The sequence below is a fragment of the Lontra canadensis genome, unplaced genomic scaffold, assembly GCF_010015895.1.
Source record: "Lontra canadensis isolate GAN:19392208 unplaced genomic scaffold, GSC_riverotter_1.0 scaffold37, whole genome shotgun sequence".
Taxonomy (NCBI): domain Eukaryota; kingdom Metazoa; phylum Chordata; class Mammalia; order Carnivora; family Mustelidae; genus Lontra; species Lontra canadensis.
In genome coordinates, this window is record NW_022631031.1 from 4,471,644 (window position 1) to 4,486,014 (window position 14,371).

Below are 14,371 nucleotides of genomic sequence, written 5' to 3' on the forward strand. Positions count from 1 at the left end.
TCTTTTCCACCTTCTAGCCACCTATCCATCCATAAGGCTTGGCTCAAGCTGCCCTCCTCTATAACATCAACTCCTATTCCAGTTTTCTATCTCCATTCATCTCTGTAAACTTCTACAACTATATAAAATTTAGTTACATACTTTGTGTTATTCTTAATTGTTTCATTTCATTAATTTTGTTTCATACCCGGGATATAATCACCACCAAATTATACCTTCAAATTTTCTCTATCTTGATCAACTCAATGAATGAGTTGATGAGTCACCTTTTCTGATGAATAGAAAGTAACTTATATACTTTAGACAGAGTCATTGCTAATTTTCTAGGAATCAAATATTAAAAAGTACAGTAGATACAACAATAAAAAACAAAATTATGTTAAATAAATTCTTTCATAGTTCAGGATCCTGCCAGACTTCTCAGTCATCATGATTATTAACTATTGAATATTTGAGATGCGGGAAAGCCCTAAAGAGAATTCTCATTGGTAAAAGACTGTGTTACTTCATTTCATTTATTCCCACTTTGACAGAATGTCTACCAAGTGGCAGGTACTATTCTAGGCACTGAAAACACAGATGATAAGATATGGCTCTGCCTCTGAAAAACAAAGCGGATAAACGTTGTCATTGCAGCAATATTAAAAGCTGCATTCTGTCGTGGAGAAGGGAAGGATCAAGATAGCTAGATTTAGAAAAACTTTACATGACCCATAAAGTACTATAGAGTTAGTTGTTCATTATCTTCTAAAAATAGGTCATTTACTGATTCTGCAAGGTAGCGACAAAGTGAAATTACTAAAACAACAATCCAGACCACTCCTCTTTAGTTCTTATTTAGGTAGCTTGTTTTATTTGAACTGTTCAGACTTTTAGCATTTTCCATTAGTTCTGCTTTTTAAAAAAAAAATTATTTGAATAGGTATTTACAGGGGCACCTGGGTGGCTCAGTGGGTTAAGCCTCTGCATTCGGCTCAGGTCATGATCTCAGGGTCCTGGGATCGAGCCCCGTATCGGGCTCTCTGCTCAGCAGGGAACCTGTTTCCCCCTCTCTCTCTGCCTGCCTCTTTGCCTACTTCTGATCTCTGCCTGTCAAATAAATGAAATCTTAAAAAAAAAATAAATAAAACTAGGGATTTTCAATCAAACCAAATATATTGTCTGAAGCTAAAGGAAACCAAACCTCTAACTATAAATATAAACTTATACTCCCAAGTATGGATCTTGGATCATCCAATTACTACACAAATAAAATCCACAGATTTCAGAACATTTTAGAACACAGCAAAAACATGGCAAACAGTTTGCCATACCAAGGGAAAAAATGAAATAATAAATACATGGCCAAACAGTAAAGTACATTCAAGTAACAAAGATGCAACTTACAGGTGAATTTCTGGAGGCTTCTTTCAGTTTTGTCATGGTGGTTTGAAATGTTCCAATGAGATCATGTGACCCATCATTATCATAATCATAACACTCTACCTAGAATTAAGTATAATAAAAATGTATAAAAATCAACCTCATTTTGTTTAAAAGGATTGCCTGCAATAAACGGGACTTACCAAGAAGTGTCCTATTGATGTAAAAAAGTGAAAATGTTTAATAGGAGAAGTAGGAACTAACTTCCTGGAGGAAGTTAGTGAACCACTTTCAAACCCCAGCAATACTTGCAACGGGGATCTAGGATAGATCATAGGCAGATGAAAAATACAGATACTGTCTAAATTCCACATTAAACAGTTTCCAGTTCACCTATCATGCCCTTTGTAAGAGCTGATAAAATCAAAATGGAATTACACCTTCTTTCTCATCCACTTCTTCACTTCGTTATCACTACACAGTGACTAAAAGCCATCAACTGCAGGAGGAAAGGAAGTCAGTATCCTAGACAACTAAAACTTGTATAATTAAATCCTAGATGATTTAGAAATATGGCAAATATATTTCATTAGCTGCAATCTGGTAAGGCTAGGGTTGTATTCAGAGTTAGACATGATGAAGTCAGATTTGCATCCTTCTGAAAATCACAACTCTTAGAATGAAAAAGAAAATTCAAGGAAAAGAGTACATTAACCACTGAGGAAGTATCTAGACTGGGTCATATTAACTCTTATTTCCATGTAAAACAGGGTGAATTCTATTCCTATCTATGGCTCTCACCAAATGCATGTTCTTTCTTAAAGCAGACGGAAGAGAACTGAGAGTACCTGATGTGCATGCAGCTTTGTGCCAAGTTGACAGCATAGCCAGAGGGTAAATATTCACAAGAATACCTGATTACTCATTGCAATGAGAATATTAAGATGGTGTGAACTGCTAGCAAACAGAGGTGTTTATCCAATTTTTTATAGTGCTTTGTAAATTCAGAACAGATTATCTCATTTCCTCATTTATTATGTGCACTGCACACATTATCTACACAGGCTTGTGAAGTAGGCAGAGGAATTAAATAGTGTTAGAAGATGATATGTTTTATTTGGTAACCGACATAGGTAATATAAAGCTGTGCTAAGGACACTTTTGAATTTTTCTAGAGATTTAAAATGAAAGCCTGTAACTGAGAGTACTTGCCAAGACAGTATCCTTTACAAAGTTATATTAATTACCAAGTTAAAAAGCTTAGGATTTATGTGTTCATCCAGAAAAGTGAATTATTTTCTTCTCGGTTCTATGAAAAGTGAACTGTCTGCCTATTATAACAGGAAGTGTTTCCTTCCTTACTAATATTTTGATTATTATTCCAGGGAGACTATAATCAATCAATAAAGACAAGGTCTAGAATTGCAATTTTGATTAACTGTAAAGGATTTTTATTTGTTGTAAACAGTTTGGTCTCTTACCAATTATGAGAATTTGATTCTTGCCTTACACATATCAGATATGTACTTTTTAAACCGAAGTCCCTTTTTCTGACTCTTTATTTAAACTGTGAGGGGAAAAGAAAATGAATGATCTTACTAATTTTTTTCCAGAGAAAGTAAAATTAAGATAAAGACAAAAGCAATCTTAGTATTATCACAATTTTACTTTTTAATAGATTTTTTTTATATATGGAAAGTAGAACTTGATTTTGTTTTTCCTAAGTAAGCTCTATACCCAAGGTGGGGCTTGAACTCACCACTCTGGGATCAAGAGTAGCATGCTCTACTGACTGAGCCAGCCAGGTGCCCCAGAACTTTGCATTTTAGATTTGCATTCAGAAAACTCCAACTTCTATCTAGGTTAAGATCAAGCTTTGATAAGGCCAATTTTATTTATTTATTTTTTTTTTTCAATTTTATTTTTAAAGAAAGTATATGAACACCTAAAACTCTTCATATGCCTGAGACTTCAGGGAATGTAAAAAGATTTGTAAGTTGGAATTTCTGAGAGCTCACTATAATAACTACATAGGAAAATTATATAGAAAAACCATACAGAAAACTATATAGGAAAAATTCACTGTTTCCCCATTGAAGGCAAATATTTGGTGCTAAAGAAAGATGTGACATTTTTATGCAGGCCTATGTTCAGATATAATTTCAGATAAATGATGTAATGATTTGCGTCTTTTAATTTCTCTCCTCAAAAATTCAAAAACTAGTACTACTGGCTGTTTCAAATACTGATACAGTTATCAGCAGTGCTTGTGACATTGAAATACATGCATATATACATATGCACCTATGTATATATGTAAGAGAATGCACGCACCACAAAATACTACATTCACTAAGGCATTCCCATTTTAGGCAGGGGGGCAGCATGCAGGATTATGTCTTTTATTCACTTGATCTCATGAGAATAATAATACATGCTGGAGTGATAACACTGGCACATTCACACAGCAGCAAAGAAACTATGGATGATTCTGACTCTATCCTCTGCTCTAAAACCCTTTACCACACCTCTAAACGATTTCCAAACACCAAGAGACTCACAGATGGATGATTTCATAATATTGCAAAGAAATACAGCACTAAAGAATGTAAAGACAGTCATGATGTGGGAAACCAAATTGTGTGTAGTTAACACAAACTGAGAAAGTTTTAAGAACAGAAGACATTCATCAGAGAAAACTCAGAAAATCAGTTTACTTACTATAATAAAATAGCCCTGTAAGCATGCCACTGTGCGAGAAAAAAGTTTAAAAAACATTGTTTCATTGTTAACATATTATTGCAAGCAACCAGTTATAGTTTAGGCATTTCTTTTCCCCAGCCTTTCCCTGTTTCTCAAGTCTAATAAAGTTTTAGCATATTATTTTTAATGTGAAAAGCAAAAGTTTTAGAGGTAGTATAATTATAGAAAGTAATTTTTAAAACTACTGTTCTACTATTTATTTTTTACCTAAATTTTCACCGTTATTTGAAATAACAAATAAATTCTACTTATATTGATTTTTAAAGTTCTCTGCCAAGTTCTCTGAGGACAAATTTTTTTGGATCTAAGGAATTAAGTCATTTTAATGTAACAGCATCTGTGCTTTATATAATGCTTTAGAAAACTTTCACTTTCATTAATTTAATCCTTCCCTTTTTTATAATATAGACATTATTTTCTCTATTGTGTAAGTGAAGAAGTTAGATGACCTGCCCAAGATCCCTTATCTGGTTGAAGGCCTAAGTCAAGACTTGGACTATAGCCTGAGACAAAATCTTATGCTCCGTGTCATCACTTTTCCTGTTTTTACCATATTCATTACCAAAGGAAAAAAAACTAAAACAAAAACAACAAACTCCACTTTGGTTTGCTGACAACTAAACACAAGAAGAGGCTTCTATCTGGACTCTTATGAGACTCCAGGATAATGTGTCTTAAATGTGTCTTAAAAATAATAAATATTTTTATTATGTGTCTTAAAAATAATAAATATTTTCTAATAAATGGCTATAAATTAAAACATTAAAAAAATTCTTAGATGCCTGATACTTCCTGGTCCCACTCTGCTTTCCTAATACTTTATAGTAAAGCCATCTAGAAGTTTTCAATGAATATCTTGCTCTGAAAATAAGCGATGGAAAATGCCACCACTATTCTCCTCTGCTGCTAATGGCAGAAGGAAGCTCTGGGTTTTTAGTCAAAGTAACATCTGCTTCTATTTGCAAGGGACATGCCAAAGGCAAAGATGGCAGTTAAAGTTTCCTATTTGCAGAAAAAAGGAATCTTATTAAAAGGAGGAAATATTTAAATTGGACATTTTATTTTTTTTAAATGAAGAGTAAAATGAAAATCACAATTTTTGATTAAGCATTAGGCCAACAGATCAGTCAAACGTATCTACCCTTCAATTTACTTATCAGAGACATTTCTATCTTAATATTCCTAAATACAAATAAAATATAATCCTTACAGGTATCTATTAGATCACTTACTTCTATTAAATACTATCTAATCAACTAGTGTGTGTGTATACATAACATATATATAACTTTAAAGTACCTTGATCGTTTTGTCCATATCTCCATAGCACAGGGAGTTAAGAGAGATTTTAAAAGGCCTCCAAACAGGATTCAAGTTATTTTTAATAACCTATAAAATGAAGATACAAAGACTAGTTAGAAAAACATTCAGTTCTTGCTACACTCTCACTAATCAACCTCCACCTTTTCACCCAATTTTTTCAATGAAAAACTATCTAGGACAATATTATACAAGTGTTAGAAGAAAAACGTGATAGATACAGTCTGAGAAAAGAAGAGAAACTACTTGGAAAATATATTTCACCCATTACAAGGTACACTTAGAAACTACAGATTGTTGATTTTGTGGGAAACCAGGGTTTTCATTGCAGGACACAGAAGATTCAAATTTGGAATAAGCAAGGATGAGAAAGAACCTTGCTGGGTTGGGCTTGAATTGAAGAAATAGTCTAAATTCATGATTTAAAATTTTTGTAAATATACATACACATAATAAACATATACACAAATACATGTTTCCCAGCTATGTCCTTTGAAAAGGCATAAGTCAAATGACATCTCAGTAGCAATGAGTACATCTAAGACTACTCTGTTAGAGGAACAGGGTTCCAAGAGAAAGGGCTCATTCCAGACCTGGGAGAGAGTGAGCATAATATGACCTGAGAATATAGTTTAATGCAATGTAAGAGAATGCAGGGCACCTGGCTGGCTCAGTCAGAGGAGCATAAGACTCTTGATCTCGGGGTGGTGAATTCAAGCCCCAGATTTGGTGTAGAGATTACTTTAAAAAATAAATAATTAAATAAATAAATAATTAAATAAATAAATAAACAAATAAATAAAAGAACTAAAGACTAATGGGGTTATGTTAAAGGGACCCAAAAGCCTTTCAACATCACTCTCCCTGGTCAAATTTGGGTTAATCGGAACAGCTAAAATGACAGTAGTGAGTTATAATATAATGAATATACCGTGTTATAACAGTCATGAGTCTACAATGATACCAAAAATAAAAAAGGAAGTGAGAGGAGAGATGAAAGAGGTGTATCTGCTATTATATGTAAAGGGATGAAAATTTTAGAAAAAAATCACTATTTTATAACCCCTAATATAAAAATTGACTTAGGTATGGATCATCAGTAGATGGGTGATACGCAAAAGAACAGTTTAATCATGCATTCTCAAAGTGTCACACCACAGATCACTTATTAATTACAAAGGGGAAAAATGGGACTTTATCATGGCAAGATCTGGTGGTCACTAGCTTAATCAAGTAGACAAGGTTGGCAACATCAATACTGGACAGCTTGAGACCATGAGTCCTCTGATGATACAGAGCAAGGTATACATACATAATGTTCTGGATGGATTTGTTTGATTTGGATATAACTGTAAGGAAATAGTAGACTTAGAATGTTGGACACACTGGTCTTCATTATTCAGGAGACTCAAGGGCATTAAGACCTAAGACAGATAGGGAGAAGAATCTTATATATTGGGAACATAAGAACCCAATGCAAAATGTGAAATGCAAAATGTGAACCTTTAATCAATCCTAGACAAAAATATGTGGAGGTATATATATATATCCCTCCATATGTGTGTGTGTGTGTGTGTGTGTGTGTGTGTGTATACACACACACATATATATATATATATATCTCAATCAACTGCAGAAATTCAAAGTTATATGATACACTGATGTTATAAATTTTAAATTTTGAGTCCTAAACTTCCAGGTGTAATTGTATAGGAGAATGCCCTTCTTCTCAATAAAAGCCTGCTGTGGTAATAAGGTGATGTCTGTAGCCTGCATTAAAATGGTTCTGCAAACGGGAAGTATATGTGTGCATGTCTGTGTATATGTATATGTGTGTCTGTGTGTGAAAGTGAGTGAGTGAATGAGAAAGAACACACATGCAGATAATGACCAGGTGGCAAATCAAAGTGAAGGATACACAGGTATACATTTTAGTGCTTTTTATAGGGTCTTAAATTTTTCAAGATAAAAATTTTACTGACAGGTCAGCATGGTAGTACCTCCACATGAAAAGAAAAAAAAAAAAAAAGAAATGAGTATGTTGATCTTGTATCTCTGGCTCTATATGTCTGAACTCAGATTGATATTTTTACAAGTACATAATTTTTAAAAATTTAGATTACTACAATTCCAATGGAAACCTCAACTCTACTTTTTCAAAATCAGATATTCACCTCTGTTCGATGAACCATGAGCCAGTTTCCATCAGATGTCTGCTTGTGGAATTCCAGGTATGGATCTGACTTTCCAAATAGATCCTACATTTAAAAAAAGTCAATTATTCTCCTCTGAAACCATGTGAAACCACACTTTATACATGTTACATGTTAGCAGTACCTGAAGTCTAACTCCATAGTACAGATATATAAAGTACAGTACAGTAATAAATACAAATCCCAGTCTTCCTCACAAACTTACCAACCTGCTGATGCCTACAAGGAGAACTACTAAGGCATTTGTGATAAATGCTCATAATCCTGTGTCTCACACCTTCACTTCTCAAAAAAACTTGAGAACATGGCTTTAAAATATGGTGAACAATAAGACCCATAATCAGTAAGATATGTTCGGGGCTTGTTTTCATTAGTAAGAGTATTCATTCACATAGCACTGAATAGTTTTACATAAATGACATCCCAAACATTAGCCATACTGACACCATGAGGGACAGCAGTTATCAGCAATAAAATGGATTCACAGGGGTTAAATGACTTTGGCAAGATCATACATCTAGTAAATTCATGGATCTGAGTCTTGATTTTATATCTTATTCTTCTATTTCCAATACTCTTCCACCAATTCCACACATTTCTTTACACACAGAAGGGAGTAGAGGTAAATATGTGAAGTGCATAATGGAATTATTCCAACGGTACAAAGTACATCTTCTTTTTCCACTGTAATTCACCACAGAACCCCAGTATAATGCTGAAGCACAGTGAGTGCTCAAAAATACCCTTATCACTAGCCTCAATACAAACACACACATACACACACACACAAATACACATACACACACATACACAGAGATAAAATTCTGGAAGATTGACCAAATCACTTTCAGAGGTCAAACTCAAGTGAGATTATAAATTATTTTGTTTTCTCATTTTTGTTTGCCCTTAATTCGACATTGTCATACTCTTTAGAATATACAACTTATTATTTGTTAAAATGAAAGGACACCTGTTAATTCCATAGTAATATATGCAGCTATGTCCCTGAATTGAAGATTTCTTGAGTCCTAAATTAAACGCAGTATTAAATTAAGAACTAAGATAATATTATTTCCTTCCTCAGCAGTTCAATGTCAAGCAAGTAATATATATGGTACAGTCAAAAATATAAACACGGGGCTGGGTGGGGGGACAGGAAGGACCTGGGAGGCTCAGTTGGTTAAGTGTCTGACTCATGATCTCAGGGTCTTGGGACTGAGCCCCATGTTGGGTTCCCTACTCAGCGGGTAGTCTGCTTCTCCTTCTCCCTGTGTCCTTCGCCCTTCTCATGCTCTCTCTCAAAAATAAATAAATAAAATATTTAAAAATATATATAAACATGGTGGGGGGGACTGGTTGGCTTAGTCAGAAGAAGATGTGACTCTTGTTCTTGCATCATGAGTTTGAGCCCCATTTGGGTGTGGAAGATTACTTAAGTTAGGAAACTTTTAAAATATAGATATAAATATAGATACATATACACACACACACACACACACACAAACAAAGGTTATCCAGAACTCTAAAAAAAATTAAGATTTTACTTATTTATTTGAGAGGGAGAGACAGCTGTCCCAAGACAGCTCAGGAGAGGGAGAAGCCGACTCCCCACTGAGTAGAGAGCCCAACTCAGGGCTTGATCCCAGGACCCTGAGATTATGACCTGAGCCGAAGGCAGACACTTAACTGACAGAGCCATCCAAGCACCCCAGAACTTTTAAAATTTAACCGTATCTAATAAGAATCTTAAGAATCAATGTGATTAGCCTCTCTGTAAACCATTTAATAAAACTAATAGCAGCACTATACACAGAGAAGTTAACTTTCTAAAAACACATTAATGTACCTTGTGTGACCTATCTTAGAAATAAACCAAAGAGAAAGGCAGAATATCATTATTACCATTTTGAAAGTCAGACAACAAATCTTTGAAAGTTCATTAAAATGTCAGTAGTAGATCTAAAGTAAGAATTAACTGACTCAGATCTCCAGAACATGTTAAGTGAAAAAAAGCAAGGTGGAGAAAAGTGTATATATGCATATCTAGAGAATATATATTCATATGTGTGTCTGAATGCACAACTATGGGGGAACGTGGGTGGCTTAGTTGGTTAAGCAACAGACTGTCGCCTTCGGCTCAGGTCATGATGTCAGAGTTGTGAGATGGAGCTCCAAGTCAGTATCCCCATTGAGTGGAGCCTGTCTAAGATTCTCCTTAGAATCTTCTGCACCGGGGCGCCTGGGTGGCTCAGTGGGTTAAAGCCCCTGCCTTCAGCTTAGGTCATGATCTCAGGGTCCTGGGATCGAGCCCTGAGTCGGGCTCTCTGGTTTGCAGGGAGCTGCTCCCCACCGACCCCCTGCCTGCCGCTCTGCCTACTTGTGATCTCTGTCAAATAAATAAATAAAATCTTAAAAAAAAAAAAGAATCTTTTGCACCTACCCTGCCCACTCCCCGCCCCCAACTCACATGTGCACACACACACATACACATGCTCTCACTCTCTCTACCTCACTAAAAGAAAAAATGGTATATGTATGTAGTATGCTACAGCTACCCAAGAGCTGAGGGTAGAGACTATAAATACAAATACATAAATACACACACACATACATATCTATCTACATAAACATATCAATACACATACATATATACATATATGTATATATACAGAGGCATACAAACACATACACACACAAAAAAGCCTTAGTTTTCTTTTAGGAAATTGAAAAATTAAACCATGAAATATAAATTTTAAAACATTATTACTACAGGGACAAAGGAAGAAAAAAACATAGACAGGGAAAGAAGCTAAATTTCTTGAAAATATCTTGTTTTATAGATTTGGCTTTGGAACCATACAAATCTCTTATATAATTATAAAACAAAGTTAAATTTTTAAAAATTGAAAACAATCCCTAAATATCAAAAGTAAAATTCAAATGTGTCATTGTGATAGAACAATAACTGAAAGATTTCTTTAAAACACAAGAATTTGAATATAGAGCCCACATAGAATATATAACCCTAAAGACAAAAAGAATTTCAAAGAGGAATGCCTAGTTGGCTCAGTCAGCAGAGCACATGACTCTTGATTTCAGGGTAGTGAGTTCAAGCTCCACACTGGGTATAGAGATAACATAAATGAACAAATAAAGTTAAAAAAAAAAAGAATTTCAAAAAAAGCTCAATCTGTTTTCAGTAAAAATACTGTTAATTATAATATGGATATTTTTATTCTGAAAGTATTAGATATTATAAAAGGCAAACAGAAGCAATTATGTTAACATCCTTAGGAACTGAGATTTTTAGCATAAGAGAAGGCAGGCACAAATATAGAATTAAAGAAGTAAGGCCCTGTAATTCTATATCTGAACTGGAAATAGTTGTATAAATTTATGATTTAGTTTTTCTTTAAAACAAAACAAAACAAAACAAAACAGTCTTTCCTCTAATTGTCTACTAAAAAGCCTTAGAAACAGTAAGTGGCAATAATCGACAATAAGCACCCCTAGCACCAGACTGGTCTCTAAATAACAATTTCCACTAAAATATAATCAGGCTCTTTTTACTCTGCAGTCTGGAGCAGAAATTAGATAAAAATAAGCCTGGAACATCTTGTCATGCCACACAGCAAGGAAGCTATCCAAAGACTCCTGGAGATGTGCCAATTGATTTCGGGAACAAACTTCAAGAGGTTTTCATAGGCCAAAGTCAAGATAATTTAAGCATCTATAGGAGTTCACTGATAAAGAGTTCATAGCAATACTAAAAATAAAAAACAACAAACAAAAACAAAACCCTCATTGTCACATTTAGAGGATGATAGGGAACCAACTTAATCTGTGAAATGGTATATATGAAGAAAAAAAATCAAACATTTTAATTTGCTTCCTGTACAATCATACCTCAGAATAAATACATACGGAACATGGGTAAGAATACTTTTCTCTATAGAAGTATCCTCATTAATAAATGAAGAAGCAATGATAGCATGAGAATCTCACTATTTAACAGACTCTTAATAAAATAATATATCTAGGCAATATAATTATCATCAATGTTCAGATGTCCCAAAAAGACAGGACTCAACAATGGGAGCCTCCTATAAAGCTGCCCTACCAACAATTCAAAATACCATCAGATCATTCCTCTAGACTCCGTTACCAGCTTACAGAAATCAGGAAATAAAGGTGGAGAGAAGAACATGTTAAATGACACCACAAGCATTTAATCAGTTATAAGCAGTGTTACAACTTCTATAGGACAAAGGAGTCCATTTCTTTATTGAGTAAGTTTCATGATGGACAGATGGATGGATGGGATGAAGGAAGAAAATGAGAGGAAATAAAGGAAAGAGAGAGGTAGGAAGAAAAGTAAAAGAAAGGGGGAAATGTATGGATTAAAAAAGACTGGAAACTGGGGCACCTGAGTGTCTCAGTGGATTAAGCCTCTGCTTTCGGCTCAGGTCATGATCTCAGGGTCCTGAGATCGAGCCCCACATCAGGTCCTCTGCTCAGCAGGGAGCCTGATTCCCTTCTCTCTCTCTGCCTTCCTCTCTCTGACTACTTGTGATCTCTGCCAAATAAATAAAATCTTTAAAAAAAAAAAAAAAGACTGGAAACATACCAACCAATTATACTATTAAAAGAATCTTTGGAGATACACCAGAATATTTATGGATGAAATGACATGATGTCTGAGAGGAGAGAAGGCCGAGAGGGGTGGTGATGAAACAAAACTGGCCATGAGTTATAAGTGTTGAAGATGGATGATGGGGACATGCAGGGTTTTTAAAGACTATTCTATTTAAATTTTTCCAAAATAAAAGTAGTCCCTGGCTACTAGTCTAAGATGTTTGCAAACTAAATTGTAAGGCAAATAAAAATGATTTTAAAAAATTGATTGGTTTATGTGATTAAGTATAAAATCATTCGAAGAATTATTCTAATTCATGCTATATACTAAGTTGTTGTATTATTATGTACTGCATTCATTCTTCATTAAAAATAAACATTGAGGGGCACCTGGGTGGCTCAGTGGGTTAAAGCCTCTGCCTTCGGCTCAGGTCATGATCCCAGGGTCCTGGAATCGAGCCCCACATGGGGCTCTCTGTTCAGCAGGGAGCCTGCTTCCCTTCCTCTCTCTCTGCCTGCCTCTCTGCCTACTTGTGATCTCTGTCTGTCAAATAAATAAATAAAATCTTTATTAAAAAAAATAAATAAAAATAAACATTGACTTTTGGAAACAAAGAGAAAAATCCAATAGAGCATGGAATTTCTATTTCTTTCCTTAAGGTAATCAAACAACACTGTCTTGAATGACTTTTACAATAACCTTAATGCTTTTAATAACTCTTCTTTTAAGCTAATCAAGCCCTTTGATAACACCTAGAAGAAAGAGGTAAAAGAAAATGGCTTCTGCTTAAACATACATAGGAAAGCACAATCTGGAAGTAACTAAATACTCTAAGTGATGCTTAGATGACAGAGTTAATAATACTAATTGCATCATTTTTTTTTCAAAAAGGAATCAATGTGAGGCAAAACATGATATCCTTGTAGAAATGTGCATCAGTTACCCACCTTATTGTCCAGTTTTCTTGCCTCCATTTCAAACAAGACCACTCTGTTATCCTTTATTTCTTCAGCTGAAATCTATGAGGAGATATGGTAAGTGAAAGACAATATGTTTTAGGGATTCTGATAAACTCAGAAGTACTGATTTATTCTGTTATCTGATAATAGATATAATCTGTACTAATATAAATGAATTTTTTAACCTTTTATAAGAAAAAGTACCATTCAGAAAGATTGATCATTATTTCTTTAATGTGTATAAAATATTTTCCCCAAATATGCCAAATCTGGATTACACAACTTATTTTTCAAATGCTGTTGCCCAAATTAGATCTTCCCTATTCCAGTGAAAAATCAAAGCCCCTGGGGTGCCTGGGTGGCTCAGTAAGTTAAGCATCTGCCTTCAGCTTATGTCATGATCTCAGAGTCCTGGGATCGAGGCCTATGTCAGGCTCCCCACTAGGGGACTCTGCTTCTCTGTCTTCCCCTCTGCTCACACCACCCCACTTGTGCTTGCTCTCTCCCTCTTTCTCTCTCTCAAATAAATAAATAAAATTTTAAAAAAGTAAAAGAAAAATCAAAGCCCTGAAAAACTGCATGACCCTATCTAAAGTATGAGCAAGTCATACCTAGAGGATACTTTAAATTTTTTTTTTTTAAAGATTTTTTATTTATTTATTTGACAGACAGAGATCACAAGTAGGCAGAGAGGCAGGCAGAGAGGGGGGTGGGGGGAAGCAGGCTCCCCGCCGAGCAGAGAGCCCGATGTGGGGCTCGATCCCAGGACGCTGGGATCATGACCTGAGCTGAAGGCAGAGGCTTTAACCCACTGAGCCACCCAGGTGCCCCCTAGAGGATACTTTAAATTGAAATGTCAGATCAACGTTTTTCATTCAATGTCATTGAAAAACTTATTCTAGTTAAAAACAAATTCCAGGCTATCATGACCCCAAGAGCTATAGAGCTAACTACTGTAATGTCCTGTCTCACAGAAGTCAACACCCCAAAGACACTTAAAATTCTTATGCCTCAGGAGATTTAAATTAGAGCAAAATAGTTGCTTAGGGAAATGCCCTCATAATGACAACCCTCAAACAGGAGGGAGCCAGCCCTCCATTCTCAGAGCTAAAGTTAGA

General features: G+C 35.0%; 1 protein-coding gene across 1 annotated transcript in view; it reads right to left on the minus strand.

Moving 5' to 3' along the window:
• The window catches only part of CPNE3 (copine 3), a 46,191-nt gene that overhangs the window by 15,270 nt on the left and 16,550 nt on the right, over positions 1-14,371 (minus strand). The window contains exons 5-8 of the mRNA XM_032869087.1: positions 13,242-13,313; positions 7,620-7,703; positions 5,425-5,514; positions 1,387-1,485 (exon numbers count right to left, since the gene is read on the minus strand). Coding sequence (XP_032724978.1) covers positions 1,387-1,485; positions 5,425-5,514; positions 7,620-7,703; positions 13,242-13,313 — 345 coding nt within the window. The remainder of the gene's footprint in view (positions 1-1,386; positions 1,486-5,424; positions 5,515-7,619; positions 7,704-13,241; positions 13,314-14,371) is intronic.